The 15,734-nt window shown below is 58.0% G+C and overlaps 8 protein-coding genes across 8 annotated transcripts; 4 read left to right on the plus strand and 4 right to left on the minus strand.

The window, feature by feature from the left end:
* Positions 1–261: 261 nt before the first annotated feature.
* Positions 262–831, plus strand: ACA1_384770 (uncharacterized protein; the record flags this gene model as incomplete). The annotated part of the gene is made up of 3 exons (XM_004347073.1): positions 262–340; positions 474–493; positions 733–831. 3 exons carry the CDS (start codon positions 262–264, stop codon positions 829–831), a joined length of 198 nt encoding a protein of 65 aa, XP_004347123.1.
* A 251-nt stretch (positions 832–1,082) lies between these two features.
* Positions 1,083–3,632, plus strand: ACA1_384780 (MIT domain containing protein; the record flags this gene model as incomplete). Its single annotated transcript, XM_004347074.1, has 7 exons — positions 1,083–1,221; positions 1,409–1,925; positions 2,035–2,249; positions 2,308–2,841; positions 2,950–3,119; positions 3,260–3,427; positions 3,525–3,632. The coding sequence occupies 7 exons, from the start codon at positions 1,083–1,085 to the stop codon at positions 3,630–3,632; spliced, it is 1,851 nt and encodes a 616-aa protein (XP_004347124.1).
* Positions 3,633–3,808: 176 nt separating this feature from the next.
* Positions 3,809–6,208, minus strand: ACA1_384790 (cellulase (glycosyl hydrolase family 5) subfamily protein; the record flags this gene model as incomplete). Its single annotated transcript, XM_004347075.1, has 9 exons — positions 3,809–3,941; positions 4,017–4,369; positions 4,468–4,625; positions 4,713–4,881; positions 4,958–5,137; positions 5,226–5,354; positions 5,464–5,631; positions 5,739–5,844; positions 6,006–6,208. The coding sequence occupies 9 exons, from the start codon at positions 6,206–6,208 to the stop codon at positions 3,809–3,811; spliced, it is 1,599 nt and encodes a 532-aa protein (XP_004347125.1).
* Positions 6,209–6,367: 159 nt separating this feature from the next.
* Positions 6,368–8,862, plus strand: ACA1_384800 (uncharacterized protein; the record flags this gene model as incomplete). The annotated part of the gene is made up of 12 exons (XM_004347076.1): positions 6,368–6,506; positions 6,598–6,758; positions 6,864–6,968; positions 7,071–7,120; positions 7,220–7,311; positions 7,424–7,504; positions 7,587–7,713; positions 7,845–7,962; positions 8,121–8,198; positions 8,298–8,445; positions 8,511–8,612; positions 8,696–8,862. 12 exons carry the CDS (start codon positions 6,368–6,370, stop codon positions 8,860–8,862), a joined length of 1,368 nt encoding a protein of 455 aa, XP_004347126.1.
* A 58-nt stretch (positions 8,863–8,920) lies between these two features.
* Positions 8,921–9,861, minus strand: ACA1_384810 (uncharacterized protein; the record flags this gene model as incomplete). The annotated part of the gene is made up of 4 exons (XM_004347077.1): positions 8,921–9,221; positions 9,346–9,657; positions 9,690–9,787; positions 9,820–9,861. The coding sequence occupies 4 exons, from the start codon at positions 9,859–9,861 to the stop codon at positions 8,921–8,923; spliced, it is 753 nt and encodes a 250-aa protein (XP_004347127.1).
* Positions 9,862–10,040: 179 nt separating this feature from the next.
* Positions 10,041–11,268, plus strand: ACA1_384820 (uncharacterized protein; the record flags this gene model as incomplete). Its single annotated transcript, XM_004347078.1, has 4 exons — positions 10,041–10,429; positions 10,502–10,664; positions 10,730–11,130; positions 11,184–11,268. 4 exons carry the CDS (start codon positions 10,041–10,043, stop codon positions 11,266–11,268), a joined length of 1,038 nt encoding a protein of 345 aa, XP_004347128.1.
* A 372-nt stretch (positions 11,269–11,640) lies between these two features.
* ACA1_384830 (Raslike protein 1, putative) lies at positions 11,641–12,755 on the minus strand (the record flags this gene model as incomplete). Its single annotated transcript, XM_004347079.1, has 5 exons — positions 11,641–11,757; positions 11,863–12,071; positions 12,188–12,314; positions 12,384–12,406; positions 12,725–12,755. 5 exons carry the CDS (start codon positions 12,753–12,755, stop codon positions 11,641–11,643), a joined length of 507 nt encoding a protein of 168 aa, XP_004347129.1.
* A 775-nt stretch (positions 12,756–13,530) lies between these two features.
* ACA1_384840 (3hydroxyacyl-CoA dehydrogenase) lies at positions 13,531–15,595 on the minus strand (the record flags this gene model as incomplete). Its single annotated transcript, XM_004347080.1, has 9 exons — positions 13,531–13,580; positions 13,693–13,775; positions 13,869–13,981; positions 14,068–14,170; positions 14,517–14,726; positions 14,886–15,051; positions 15,137–15,281; positions 15,407–15,451; positions 15,530–15,595. The coding sequence occupies 9 exons, from the start codon at positions 15,593–15,595 to the stop codon at positions 13,531–13,533; spliced, it is 981 nt and encodes a 326-aa protein (XP_004347130.1).
* Between the last annotated feature and the right edge of the window lie 139 nt (positions 15,596–15,734).

Consider the following 15,734-nt stretch of genomic DNA (forward strand, 5'->3'; position numbering starts at 1 on the left):
ATTCAACTCAACCGCAGAAAACAACACCAGCAAACAACACCAACACCAAGACAAGATCTCAAGATGATTGTTCTGTTCGATGGAGTATGCGTTATGTGCAATTGGTGCGTGCACTTTGTCATCGATCGCGATCCTGAAGGTGCAAAATCTATCGGTTTCTGTTTGCATTCATCTTTCTATGTGGCGTTGGGCCTAAGATGAAGTCACGCTACAGAGAAGATCCAGTTCGCGTCTCTGCAGTCGCAGTATGCACGTGAGGTGATGGAGAAGTTTCACGTGCCGCCTGACCTGGATAGCGTCATCGTCATCGAGGACGAGCACCTCTACACCCACTCCTCAGGTACATACTCAACTCCACGTGCTACATTGTTTTTGTCCACACGAACCCGAGAAGGCTGATCGTTCGTATGACGATGACGATGACGATGACGACGATGGTGCCCGGTGCAGCGGCGCTGAAGGTGATGTCGCAGCTCACGATGCCGTGGCCGCTGTTCTATTTCTTCTTCTACTTCCTGGTGCCCTCTTTCATCCGGGACTTCTTCTACCGCATCGTGGCTAGCAATCGGTGCCCAGCTCCACCACTCTTTGCTTCTCTCGTTGTTGTGTGGAATCGACTCACGCACACGACACGCACACACACGCACACACGCACACACGCACACACGCACACACGCACACAGGTACTCATGGTTCGGGAAGATGGACGCGTGCAGACGGCCCACGCCACAGCTTCGAGCCCGCTTCCTCGACGCCGACGATCTGTTCAAACCAAAACCGGCACGAGACGACCACGAGCAACCCTCGCCGCCGCTGCAAAGCCAGTCGTGAGGACCTCGCACCCTGCGCACGTCCCAAGGGTCCATCGTCGGTTCACCTTGTTCGGCTTTTATTGTAATTCTCTGATTTATCGGGATTTATTTGTATTTGTCTAAAATGGTTGCATAAAAAGATTCAATTATATATAAATATATCTTGAAAAGAGACAGAAACGACATCTTGTTTTGGTGAAAGAAGAAGACGGCTGAGCTCCCATCAAGCACACATCAGCATCAAAAGAAAAACAGTGGCAGTGCGAGAAGATGGCTGATATGAACAATCCAGTGGAGGCGGGCATAGAGATGGCACGCCGCGCTATCGAATTCGACAGCGCCCACGCCTACCCCGAGGCACTGCAATACTACCGACGCGCCACAGCCCTCTTGAACCAGGCCCTGCAGAGTACCGCCTCCATTTCTCTCTGTGATGCCTCGCGATTGCTACGAGGCGTAGTTTTTTCCCCCATCGATTACGCGTAGATCAACATTTTTGTTGACTTTATATTCGTACAATAGGCTCTATTTCTTATTATCTATAAATATTATATTTTATCCATAAATATTATTAATATTCATTGTTGTAACAACAGCCGAGAGGAACGAGCAGATGCGATCGACGCTGTCGGCCAAGCTTCACGAGTACTCTGCGCGCGTGTCCTACATCGAAGCCAACCTGCCTCGCGGCCCCACGTCGCCACAGCAGTCTCACCCCGCACTCAACCAGCAGCAACAGCAGCAAATTGGCGGCGGCGGCGGCGGCGGTCTCACGTTCCCGCCGATCCCGGGCGAAGACCCCTTCACCGTTCTCTCGGGCGGGTCACCCTCTGCCGGTCGGCCGGCCGCGCCTTCTTCTTCTTCTTCTTCTGCTTCGTTCGGTTCTCCGCATCAGCCACACCATCAGCAGCAGCAGCAGTACCAGCAGCCGCAGCAACAACAACAGTACCAGCCACAGCAATACCAACCACAGTACCAGCAGCAGCCGCAGTTCCAGCAGACGCCGGCGCCCGGCAGCGGCGGCTTTTCGGCGGCGCCCTACGGCGCACCTCCCTCGACCAAGCTGCCCGCGCACCAACTCATCAAGATGCCCGCGCAGGTCTACATTGGCGAGTACGTCTTAATAAGCACGACACGACACACACGGCACACGCACAGCACACGCACGACACGACACACACAGCACATCTCACGTGCGTGCAAACACCGCTGGACTGTACAGAAAGGCGGAGCTGCAGAAAGCGCTGGACTTTAGCGAGGTGGCGAAGAAGGCCGACAAGAGCGAATGCTATCGCGCGTCTCTCTCCTACTACGAGGCCGCCCTCGAGGCCTACCTCTCCGTCCTCAAGAGCACGCCCACCCCACCCCATCCGCATCGCCACCTTAACCCTCACCGCCACCGCCACCGCCACCTCAAGGCTATCCGCCACCGCAACCGTCACCTTAAAGCTAACGCTGACGTCATCTCGGTTCTGCGTGGTTGTGGCGAATGCAGAGGAGAGCAATCCACAGATCAAGACGTCGCTGCGCGAGACCATCGCCGTGTACATGGAGCGGGCGGAGAAGATCAAGGAGTTCCTCCTCAAGTCGCCCGACTACCAGGACCCGTCGCCCATTCCTCCTCCCTCCTCCTCCACCTCGTCGTCGTCATCGTCGTCGTCGGTCACGTCGTCGTCGTTCGCCCCGGTGTCCGGCGGCATGCCGCCCTACAGCCAGCCCCAGTTCGCGCCGGCGCCTGGCGGCATGCAGCCCTACGGAGGCGGTGGCGGCGGTTATCCGCAGCAGCAGCAGCAGCCAGCGGGGTCGCCGTGGGACATGTACGGAATGCAGGGAATGCAAGGAATGCCGGCACAGCACCAGCAGGTGCAGCAACTACAGCAGCAGCAGCAGCAGCAGCAGTATAGATCGCCCGGGTCGCCGACGTCGTTCGAGGATGACCGATTCCGACAGCAGCAGCAGCCGATCGTCACGCTCACCGACTCGTTCGACGACGAATTCGCCTTTGTCGATCCCTTCAACCCCAAGACCAGTACGCCCGCATTCTCGGTGTGTGCTCTGATGCTTACCTCGTCCCACGACGCACGCACGACACACACCGCACACGCACGCACCACCGCACACGACACGCGCACGCCAGACCGCTTGGAACGGGCTGACACGGCGTCGAGTCTTCTGGAGAAGCCCGTGATCCTCAAGGTCAAGCTGGAGAACTCGGTGATCTACCCGGGCCAGGAGGTCCCGTTGCTCGTGGACCTCGACAACTGCTCCAACCGAGTCGTCAAGTTCATCAAGGTGTCCCTCATCATGGTACGCCACAACACGCACACACCACAACATGACACACGCACCACCGCACACGCACACGGCGCGACACGCACACAACACGACACACGCACCACCGCACACGCGGACTAAGTGAAGGACTTGTACTGTTTTGGGACACACAGCGCGACACGACGTATGAGGGAGGCCGACGTTCGGGCAAGCGGCACTCAGTGAAGACCAAGGTCCACCAGGACGAGTTCTACCAGGGCTCCCGCTTTCCCCTCTCTCCCTACTCCAAGTATGAGGGCCGGCTAGTCTTCAAGATCCCCGAGAGCATCAAGCCCAGCGAGGTACGCCTCTTCTCTTCCTTTCCATTCCTTTATTGTCTGTCTTTCTGACACGTGGTGCGTGTGCGGTTGTGCGGTGTGTGCGTGTGCGGTTGTGTAGACGAGTTTGACGGGGGCCTATTGTCGTGAGTACGAGATTGTGGTGAAGGGCGTCGTGCAGCTCCACACCAACCCGAGGGTCCACCTTCCCATCACCGTCAACACCTAACCCCCCCAATCTCTTGTGCACAAAGCTGTCTTTATTCAAATTAAACAATCTCACCATACAATGCGTGCTTGAGCTCACAACGCAACCAAACAGAAGTTGAACAAGAGCACTCTTTAAAAACCAAAAATGTAGTAATAATGTTACATGAGGCCAGAAAGGGGAAGGGTAAGGTGGGTTTAGAAGGTGGCCTGCACGGTCTGGGTGGCGCCTCCATTGACCTGGAACTTGAGGGTGGTGGAGCATGGCTGGCCATTGCCAGACGCGAAGGTCCAGACATACTGCTCCCAGCCAGCCACCATGTTCTGCCAACTGTGTGCGGCAACCACACACACACACACACATTTAGCACATCACGCAGACAAGACATGCACACCCAAGGCGTACCCTTGGCCGTTGCCGCAGTCAATGCGCACAGAGGAGCTGCCGGGGATGGTGACTGCCATCCACCAGACCGACGAGCCGCAGCAGAAGCTGAACTGGTTCGAGCCGCCAGAGGGCTTGGGCGACGGCGAGGCCGACGCGGCGGGCGCCTTGGGCGACGGTGAGGCCGACACGCCGGCCTTGGGCGATGCTGACGCCGAGACTGCGGCCTTGGGCGAAGCGGAGGCCGACACGGCGGGTGCGGAGCCGCCGGACACGCACACCTGGCCGTTGGCGTTGGTGGTGAACTTCGTCGGCGCCGGGACCACCTTGGCCAGCAGCGTGAGCTTGCTCTGCTCGGGCGTCGTCCAGTCGTTCTGTTGTGGTATGCCACACCGCACACACCGCACAACACAACACAACACGCGATCAATGACACGACACGACGACACGCGAGGGCGAAGTGCGATAGTACCTGGAGCAGGCCGCCGGTGTCGCCCGAGTTGGGGTTGAGGCACCAGAAGAACTGGTCCGTCATGCGCTTGGACAGGAGGTAGTTGCCCATGGCCTCGAGCCACACCTGGTTCGAGCCCGTGTAGTGTCCGCCCCACTCACCGATCACCACCGCCGACCCTGCCGCACCATTCGCCACTGTCAGCGCGCGCGTGCGGTGCGTGCGGCCTGCGTGTGCGGTGCGCGTGTGCGGAGGTGAGGCGGCACCGGTGGTGGAGGGGATGAAGCCGAAGTGGGTGTCCCAGATGGCGGGCATGTTGGCGGGGAAGTTGCCCACAGAGAAGTAGGGCTGGCCGTAGACCGACGGACCGTAGACGTGCGGGCTGTACACCAGCTTCGACGGATTGCGCAGCTGCACCGGGTGAGTCCTCACACCCTGCACCCATCAACCCCTTCTTAGCACACGCGTGTGCGGTCGTACGTGTGCGTGTGTGGTGTTGTCTGAGGAGTACGATGAGGTTCTCGCCCCAGAAGCAGGCGTCGGTACAGGCGGGGCTGGAGGCGACGCCCTCGACGAAGATAAGGAAGCGGCTGCTCACGCTCGCGGCGATGGCGTCCGCGATCCTCGCCACGGCCAGGTTCCAATCCGTGCCCGTGTTGCCCGTGCCCCACGTCGCTGCGTACGGCTCGTTCTGTGTATGCGTGTGGTGTGTGCGGTGGCGCGTGTGCGATTGTCAGTTCGGTCGACGTTAAGCTCTGGAAGTGACGTCGAGCGCTCACCTTGATGTCAGCCGCGAACACGTTCCACTGGTCCTTGTAGCGCTGCAGCAGCTTGGTCCAGCCGGAGATGACCTTCGACTCGGGATTGGCGCCGTTGTACCACGTGTTGTCCTGAATGTTCGTGTCCGGCTGCACACGCCACCGCACACACGCACCACCGCACACACCACCGCACGCACGGCTCGTTAGACGGGTCTCGATCGCGATGGTGGTGGTGTTGGGTGTTGAGTCCTCCTACCAAGAACGAGTGGAGGTCGAACATGATGAGGAGGCCGCGCGCGGCGGCGGCCTGGACCACCTTGTCCATGACCTGCATCGAGGACAGGCCCTGCAGGTCGGGGTTGGCGCCGTAGTTGATGCTGCTCGGCTGCGCGTCATTGAGCACCAAGTCCAGATAGAACGGAATCTGCGTGCCGTGTGCGCGTGTGCGGTGTGTGCGGTGCGAGTTAGTGCGCGTGTGCGGTGCGGTGTGTGCGCGTGCGATTGCAGGGGTAGAAGGGATGGATCGAGTACGCGGATGGCGTTGAAGTTGTTGGTGGCGAGGAAGTCGAGGAGGTTCAGGTAGGACCTGCTCGTCCACAGTCCGTGCACCACCTTGTTCCCCGTCTCGAATCCGAACCTAGCAACCACCACCGCGCGTTGACCCATGGCTCATCCATCAGTGTCACTGCCGTCAACCTTTCATCTCCATCTTTCATCTTTCATCTGATCCGCTGGCTCGGTGGTATCCAGGCTGCAGCAAAGATGTATTGAGAAGAAAAAGAAAAGGGAGGGGGGTACCAGGAGGTGCCCTTGAGCTTGAAGGGCTGGCCGTTGAGCCAGAGGGCACCCTGGGCGCTGGTGAAGTTGAGGGCCGACGGGGCGTAGCAGGTGGCGGACTGAGCGGTCGAAGTCTGGCTCATCAAGGCAGCGACTACGACCAATACCAGGCCCAGCAACTGAAGCGGAACCATTGCGCGAGCTGAATGGTTCGCTGTCGCCATCTTCTTCACAACAACACCTGCGCCACTGCATCGTGCCTCGGCCAATTGCACGAGCGAAAATAAACGGCACCCAATCATGAGCGCCTGCACCTTAAGGCACTGCTTACAGAGAAAAAGAAAATGTAATTATTTTCTTTAGTGATTTCTGTTCTGTGGAGGATGGGCTGCAGCTTCAAGCGCGTGGCCCTGGCCTTGGTGCTCTTCCACCAGCTGCTCCTCTTCCTCTACTTCATGGGTGTACTGGACCTGAACTCCGACCAACCGGCGCCACAGCCACTCAGCACTCCCACTACTCCAGGTAAATTTATTTATCTTTTTATTCGTATAGAATAATAGAATATATTATTATTATTTTCTCGAGCCAATTATTTTTTATTTAGTGATGGCAGGCCTAAGCAGATCAAAGGGCATGACCGAACGACGGCCGGTCGTGTGCCACCCGGAGGTGTGCGAGGGCATGTGCGATGAGGCGTGCGGGCAGACGCCCAAGATCACGCGCGAGTGCCGTGGCGACGAGTGCCGCGCCGAGCACCCGCAACTCATCCACAAGGTAATTGAGATTGCTACCTGTGCGTGTGTGTGCGGTTTGTGCGTGTGTGTGCGGTGTGTGCGGTGTGTGCGGTGTTGCGTGTGACTGAGTCGTGTGCGGACACAGGTCGAGCTTTCGTACCCGGCCTTTACGATGAGGATGCCGTCATTTGTGGACCCCGAGCTCGAAGCCCTCTTCCTCAGCGTCGGCGCTGTGAAGAACACCTACATGGTGCCTCCCACCCACCACCAATTTGTCATTCCGCACGCGTGTCGTGTGCCGTATCGTGCGTGCGGTGCGTGTCGTGCGATCTCAACTTCTTCCTTTATTAAGGTCGAGCACGGTCAGTGCCCGTCGCCACAGGCTCGGGAGGGCGAGAACAGGTGGGCGACTCGCCGTGCGCGCAGGAGAGTGGTGGCTTTTGGTCCGCCGGAGCAGTGCGTTGGTGCTGACACGCGTTTCCTCGCTCGCGTGTTGCGCAGGTGCGAAATCATCGGCGCGTTCAACAAGAGTAGGGAACTGGTGTTCACGCACGCGCGCTACATCTACGGTGAGATCGCCGTGATCAAAGACGGTAATCTGCCCCTCTCCATACGCCCGCCGCGAGCCACACAACACACGTCACACGCACGACACACACGATGTACAAATGCACACACACACACACACACACGAAACATTTCCAGGCGTGTGGAGCGGCAAGCCCGACGACACGTTCGGTCAGTTCGAGTGTTGGGAGAAGGCCGACTTCCGATGGATCGCCCAAGGTCTGCTTGCCCCATTCCACCCCCCACCCCCCATTCTGCCCCATCGCCTCCAACTGACCGCGCCCACTTCAATAATAAATAGGGAAAGCGGCAGCAAAGCGGCCCACCAAGTCGTTTAAGAAGGCGGTGGTGATGCTGACGCCCGTCACCGGGGGCGCCTACTACCAACACTTCATCGACCGCGGGTGGTCCAAACTGATCCAAGCCTGGTACGGTGCTGCCGGCCAGGCCACGAGCGCCGCACGCGGGGCGGGCTCGGCTGACAACTGAACTGCACCGAACTGCACCACTGGGACGTGGTGGCCTGCAGGGACATGCTGGTGGAGGACCCGGAGATCAGGATCCTGGTGTCGCCCGGGTTCAAGAGGCACCCCAACGTGGAGCGCCTGTGGGAGCGCTTCGGCATGAAGGACCGCCTGGTGTACGTGAACCCCAAGGACACGGTCTACGCAGAAGAGGTGCGTGCTTCATGTCGCGGTGGCGCTGTGTGTCGTGTGTCGTGTGCCGTGTCGTGTGTCGTGTGATGCGGTTGAGTTAAAGTGCTCAATCTTTTGCTCAAAAACCGAAGATGGTCTTCCCGTGTGTGGCGACACACTATCACCCGCTGGTCTACCAGCGCGCCCAACGACGACTCGGGGTCGACCCCGACGTGCCGCTCGACAAGCGAAAGAAGATCGTCTACTTCACTCGCAAGGTACATTTTGACTCCCGCGTGTGCGCGTGTGCTGTGGTGTATGCGGTGGTACGTGTGCGTGTGCGTGTGCGGTGGCTCACTGCGAGGCAATCACACCAGGGGAAATCGAGACAAGTACTGAACGAGGACGAACTGGTGGCGGGCATCCGGACGTGGCTGAAGGACAACAAGCGGCCCGAAGAGCTGCTCGTGTTCGAGAGCGAGGACTGGCCCGACCTGGACAAACTCATCCATTTCTTCAACCAAGGTGCGCATTATTTGTTTTGTCGCTTTCGCTTTTGTTTCTTTTCTCTGACGGTTGGCTGTGAGCAGAGGTGGTGGCTGTGGTGGGACCGCACGGTGGTGCCTTCTACAACGCGCTGTTTTGCGCCCGAAAGACGCTCGTCATCGAGTTCTTCCCCATCAGCATGAGAGGTCCGCGCACGCACATCACCGCACGCACACGCGCGAGCTTTGTGTTGGAAGCAAGCGAGCAAGCTCACACGCCCGTTCGTCAGGCGACGCGTACCGCTGGCCCGAGTGCATCTGGTGGCCCTCCCACTTTCTGGGCTTCCGCTACTACCAGGTCCCGATCCGCACCAAGTCAGCCGCCGTCAACGTGCAGCCCCATCTTGTCACCGACATCCTCCGCCACGAGCTTCCCCATGCCCCACCATCATCATGAAGCTTCAACCACAACCTTCTTCGGTAGACTACAACTTGGCTGTGTTTGCGTGCGATGTTCAATGGTAGCGATTGAGACAGAACTCGCTGATACGTTTCTTGACGGCAGCGATGAGCTCCTTCGCGGCCTGGGTGCTTGTTTCGATCACATTCTCGGGGTCCACCTCCACTTCCTCCTTGTTCTCTTCTTCTTCTTCTTCTCCGTTTTGGCCTTGCTCGTAGAAGTCGGACGGGAAGAGGGACGGCCCGCTGCCGTCGGAATTGTCGTAGGAGAAGTTGGCCGTGCCGCAGTGCGGATGGCCCCCGAACACGCCGGCGAACACGAACTCCCTCGTCTGCCTGTCCACCAGAAAGCCATACCTGGTGTTGTCCACACCAGCACCATTGCCACCAATAAATTATGAATAAAAAGAGAAAATGTTTGTTTTGCTAAATTAGGAAAATAGAGCAAAAAAAAGCAAAAAAAAACGACGATGGCAGGTACTCAATGGAGGAGTCATCGAAGTCAACGTAGGTGATCTCGAATCGGGCGTCGGAAGGAGGCAGGGCGGAGTTGAAGACGCGCACCTTGTTGTCCGCCTTGTCGAGCACCCGCTTGGCCTCGTATTTGCCCCACGACACCTCGAAACCGCGTTCGATCTCGCTCCGCCGCTGCAGCGTCACTCCATCATCCTCGTACCACCTGGGCACCAGTGCGTCGAAGCGGTCCCGCAGCAGGTCCTGGGCCTCTGCGACCAGCTCTTCTCCCACCGGCTCGTCGCAGTAGTTGCCGCCGGCGCCGGTGTCGATCAGGCGCCTGATACCCCGCCGCCCCCGATGTTGCCCAACTGGCCCCAGTGGAAGAAGTCCTTGTAGGGCGGCTCGAGGTGCACGACCTCCGGAGAGGCTGGTGGGTCTGGCTCCTCGAGCCGGAGGCACTTTCTGCCCTGCCTGCGGCGGCGCGACTCTGTGACAACACCCACTTCTTCCCCTGCTCCTGCTCCTCTTTCTTCTTTTTCATCCTTCTTCTCTGCCTCCCTGCCATCCTCTCTTCCTCGCTTCATCTTTTCTTTTTCTTTTTCTTTTGTTTGATTTTTGTTCTTTACTCAGAATTTAATGCTTCACCGAAGCGCAAGGAAAATTAAGTATAAATACATTGGTAATTCCTTCACACCAAACCACGAAGCCAGGGTCACTCCGATGGACTGCACAACAGACGCCGGCGCACCACTCGTGGTGTCGCGCTACAACGACGCCGCGGCGGTGCTGAGCGCTGCCCAGGACTTCTTCGCGGAGGACGAGCTGCTCACCTCCCTGCCCTATGGTATCCTTCGCCGGCTCTCCCGCACGCCGGACCTTTACGGCGCCGAACACTACTTTCTCTCGATCACCACGCCGGACCCAGCGCGGGCTGGCTCTCTGGAAGAGCCGATGAGTGCGAAGAGCAGAGTTGTGCTGCTGGCCATGCAGACCGGCCGCTGGCCGCTGGCGTTCTTCGTTTCGCCCAGAAGCCCAGAGAAGGAGGTGCGAGAGGCGGTGGTGAGGCTGCTACGCCACCTGAACGAGTCAGGCCAGGCCAAGGCTGTAGGGTGCGGCCCACTCCTCACACGGGCAGTGGCTTAGGGTCTTTTGGCTCACTCAACTGGTTTCCCAACGTGCAGGAAAGTGGAGGGCCAGAGCCACCACGCTGCGGTGCTGGCCGCCCTATGGAACGCCACGGCCGCCGATGCATGCCTGCCTCCTCTGCGAGTGCGGCAGCACGACCGCTTCCACATGTGCGAACGCGTGGTCGATCCATCTTTCGTCATCGCTGATGATGACCCGGTACGCCGCATGTTCAATGCAGAAAGCACCTGTAGGGCTCTACTCACCACCGCTCGTATGGGCAGACGCTGCGGATCAAGAAAGCTACGGAAGCCGATGTGGAGCTGCTCGCCGCGTGGTATCAGAGCTTCCGTGAGCGGCTGCACGACCCAACGGACCTGGATGGCGCGCGGCGCATGGCCCGCTCGTGGCTGGACGGCGAAGAAGGATGTGCGGCCTACCTGCTCCTCCGCAGGGCGGAGCACAAGGGCGAGCCTGAGACCCCAGTCTCTCTGTGCCTCACGAACCGGGAGACGCCCCACACGCGCACCATCTCGATGGTCTACACGCCGGCCGAACATGGGTGCAAGGGCTATGCCACGCGACTGGTCGCCTCTGTCACGCAGATCGCCTTGGCCGTCAAGCGCTACTGCTGCCTCTTCACCGACCTGGCCAACCCCCACAGGCACCTGCTCCCCCCCCCTTTGTGCCGAAGTTGAATAATTCTTTGCTGGTCTGCTGACATGTTGGCCACCGCAGCAACTACATCTACTACAAGGTGGGCTACCGCACACATTCGGAGTGGGACACCTACGAAACTGGCACTGATGCGGCACCCAGTTGAGCTGGGCAGCTCTGCCCAGATACTTGACGATCAACTCCTTGAACTGTGCAAAAGGTTTCTTTTCGTTATCAAAAGGCTAAACAACTAAACACTGAAAGAAATTACAACTTGCCGCGCGACCGCATACGCACACACCCCATCGCACACGCCCGCCCGGTGTGTTGTCATCGTTTCTCTGTTGCTCCGTGTCTGCGCCGACGGGAAGCCAATCTCTCTCTCTCTCTGTCTCCCGACCGCTCGTTCCCCGCTGGCCGTCAGACGTCGAATCGATGTTGCCACGCCCTGGAGGCGGTGAGTGGAACGTGTGTCGTGTGTGTGTGTGTCGTGCTGCGGTCGTGCGCGTGTGTCGAAAACAAAGCCACGCGCTCCTCGTTAGATGAGGACGCAGCCCTTCTTCTTCTTGTCCTTGGACTTGTCTTCCGAGGGAGTTGATGCCGAAGGGGTCGAGGCCGCACGCGGGTTCTTGGCCTGGCGGAACGCGATCGTCTCCTTCACCAGCTCACTGTGTATCACGCGTGTGCGTGTGCGATGAGTAATCGGAGCCGCACACACACACACAGGCACGGGTGTGGCGTACGTGAAGATCTCATCCACGTTCTGGCGCGACTTGGCCGAGGTCTCCATGAACTTGCAGCCGAGCTTCTTGGCCTTCTCCTCGAGCTCGGACTTCTGCACGACCCGCTTCTCTTCCATGTCGGCCTTGTTGCCGACCAGCATGAACGGCACGCTGTTGGCGTCCTTCACCCTGAGAATGGCATCGTGGAAATCCTCCACATCGTTGAAGGTCGTGCGCGAGGTAATATCTGTGTACGCCAGCACAGGCACAGAGACCGCGTCAGGCGCGTGTGTTGTGGGCATGTTGTGCGTGTGCGGTGGTGCGGGTGCGTGTGCGTGTGCGACGAAGAGGACGGATGAGTACCGTAGACGCAGAGGAAGCCGTCACCCTCCTTGTAGTAGGACTCGCGGATGGCCATGAAGTCGTCCTGGCCGGCGGTATCGATGATATCCAACACGCACTCGATGCCATCGACGGTGATTTGCTTACGCTGGAAGAAGACGAACAACGTCAGTCAACATTGATGAACGGTATATGTGCGTGCGACGGGATCGCGTACGTATGAGTCTTCGAGCGTCGGGTCTGATGATGAGAAGCAAAAAAAAAAACAACAAACGGCAAGTTTGCGGCAAAAGTTAGGACAAGCTTGCGGCACGCGATCATGTAATTTCGCATGAAATGGAATGCGCGGAATGTGGTGATAAAAGTAGGGCAAATTCCGTAAATTCCAAAGTTGAACTCATCCACGTGGGTGATAAAGGGGGATGGCAGGAAAGAGAGAGAGGTGAGGTGGAGAAAGATGAAAGAGGGAGGCAGAGAGAGAGAGAGAGGAAGGCGTGCCATAGTCCTGGACGAAGCGGTTGGCGATGTACATGATGGTGATACAGCTCTTGCCGACACCTCCCGAACCCACCACTACCAAACGGTACATGTGACTCATCTGCGTTGTTGTCGGGTTGACGGTATTAGTCGCTGGTTGGTACGTTCGTTGCTATCGCCAGGGGCGACCTCGAGTTGATGGGAAATCGGGAGGGAGGGGATGAAAAGAAAGAGCGAAGACGAAAGCGAAAGCGAAGAGAACGATTTCGTTCTTTTCTCGGGGGAGTTCAAGATGAAGGGTTAAAAGCAGAAGAGGAGAGCTGCACCTTGTGAATATGCGAGAATGTAGAGGGATGAAGATATCAATAGCTAGGTCGAAGATTCGGACTATTGATCGCGAATCTGCCAGTAGACAAATGAAAATGGTCGAGATTGAAGACAGAATTTCGCGGGTTAGATGCCCTCCGTGGCTCTCGCGAATAATCGAAGACGAGATTCAAAGATAGATGGCATACCTCTCTTGCTTTGTGATGCCGAAAAATATGATCCAAAGGGGGTGGCGAGTCGGCTTCTGCTGTTGTTCTACCGCGCGTGCTCTGCTTCTGCGCCGTGGTCTTGGGGTATTTTCGTTGCTCGGAGGCAAACCCAACGACTCCGAACGCAGCCCATGGGGCCAATCAGCGAAACAAAAATTATAATAAAATTCAATATTTCGCCGACGATCCCCGGCAAAAACCGCGCATGTCAGCCACGCACACGTACTCCCAATACACCGACCCTGGTCGGTGTGCGGCAAAAACCCAAGGGAAGGCCACACACTGGTGTTGTGAGAACATAACATATCAAACATGTTGTGGTTGGTAAAACGTTCAAGGAAGCTTGGTGCTTCATTTCTGCTTCTTGGCGTAGTCGTAGAAGCCCTTGCCAGATTTGACGCCTGCCGGCATGGCACACGCGACACACGAGTGTAAGAACAACACGACACACGCGACACGCACGACACACGTTATAATAATAATACAAAGTGAGGGGGGGAGGAAGAACAGTACCGAGCCAGCCGGCATCGACGTACTTGATGAGGAGAGGAGAGGGACGGAACTTGTCCTCGCCGAGCTCCGAGTGCAGCACGCGCCTGCGGTCCACTATTGTCAGACAAAGTCACCGCACGAACGCACAACACACAACTCATCACACAGACACCATTGCACAAGAGAGGGTAGAGTACATGATGGCCAGGACGGTGTCGAGACCGATGAAGTCGGCCAGGGTGAGCGGACCCATGGGCATGTTGCATCCGAGCTTCAGCGTGGTGTCGATATCCTCACGCGAGCCCAGACCCTGTGGTCGTGTGTTGTGTGTCACGTCGAGTCGGTTAGTGTTTGCTCGGTGCCGCGTGGGCCTCTCTTTAAGAGAAGCACGCGTACGTCCTGGAGGGCGTTGATAGCTTCGTTCAGGTACGGGCACAGGAGCCTGTTGGCGATAAAGCCGGGCCTGTCGTCAGACTGGGCGGTAGTCTTGCCCATGGCCCTGATTTGCGGCGGGGTGCGGACGTCAACGCACTGGTCAGCACAGCTTGTGTGTGTGTGTGTGTGTGTGTGTGTGTTGTGTGTGTTGTGTGTTGTGTGTGTGTGTGTGTGTGTGTGTGTGTGTGTGTGTGTGTGTGTGTGTGTGTGTGTGTGTGTGTGTGTGTGTGTGTGTGTGTGTGTGTGTGTGTGTGTGTGTGTGTGTGTGTGTGTGTGTGTGTGTGTGTGTGTGTGTGTGTGTGTGTGTGTGTGTGTGTGTGTGTGTGTGTGTGTGTGTGTGTGTGTGTGTGTGTGTGTGTGTGCATGTCGTGTGTGTGTGGTGTCGTGTGGAGGAGGGCTAGCATAAGTACTTGGCCAGGGCGAGGGTGGTCGAGAGGGTGTGCTCGGAGGTGGCGAGACCGGGGATGATCTCCACCAGCTGCATGATCGGGACGGGGTTCATGAAGTGCATGCCCACCACCTTCTCGGGCCTGGGCGTGAAGGCGCCGATCTTGGTGATCGAGATGGACGAGGTGTTGGAGGCCAGGATCGCCTCGGGCTTGGCCACGCGAGCCAGCTCCCTGAGATTCGTGTCGTGTCGTGTCGTGTCGTGTCGTGTCGTGTCGTGTCGTGTCGTGTCGTGTCGTGTCGTGTCGTGTCGTGTCGTGGTAAGCATAACGCACAAGCCTTCGGTCAACACCGGTGAGGCGGGGAGGCGAGGTGAGGGGCAGGGGGCGCACTTGAAGATCTTCTCCTTGATGAGCACGTTCTCGGAGGCGGCCTCGACGATGAAGTCGGCCTCCTGGAGCTTGGCGACATCGGTGGAGATGGCAATGCGCGACTTGGTCTCCTGAGCCGCCTGCTCCGTGATCTTGCCCTTGGCGATGTTCTTCGCCAGGAAGTGATCTGTGTCACCGTCATCACGACCAGAGCACGCTCGGGTCAGCACACACGCACCGCACACACATCGCACAGGCAGCGAGGCACGCACCCATGGTCTGGAGGGCACGCTCGAGCTGGGCCTGCTGCGAGTCGACCAGCACGACGCGCACGCCGGCCACCTGCGACGCAACCTGCGCGATGCCACCGCCCATCTGACCGGCGCCCACCACGCCCAGCGTCTTCACGCCGTGCGTCTTTTGGGCAGAGGCCACATTCCAGCAGATTAATCATTGAGACGCAAAGATGGCAAATTAAAACAGTATAATGCTGATTAATAATAATAGTAAATGAACAAGTGCGACAAGCCTGAAGTCGGTACCGAGTTATCAGTGGTGTAGAGGCGACGTGCCGAACCAGCAGAGGTCTGCACGGAAGGAAAGCGATTGTTCTTAAATTAATGCACCGGTGGGTGGGAAACGTCAGCTTGTTCATTTCCACGTACCCGGAGGGAAGGGGCGCTGCAGGCCACAGGCGATGCACGAGCGAGACGCGAAGTGTTTCTCAGCATTTTATAGATCTGTCGTGAATTGTATAAAAATCAAATTGTGATCACCAAAGCATGAGGCCTCCCTTCCGCGGGGCCAGCACAGAATAGGCCGTGCAGCGGGAGAGACATGCGGGGGAAGAGCGAACCTTGAGCAGCAGAG

The sequence above is a fragment of the Acanthamoeba castellanii genome, assembly GCF_000313135.1.
Source record: "Acanthamoeba castellanii str. Neff unplaced genomic scaffold scf7180000084730, whole genome shotgun sequence".
In the NCBI taxonomy this organism is placed as follows: Eukaryota; Discosea; order Longamoebia; family Acanthamoebidae; genus Acanthamoeba; species Acanthamoeba castellanii.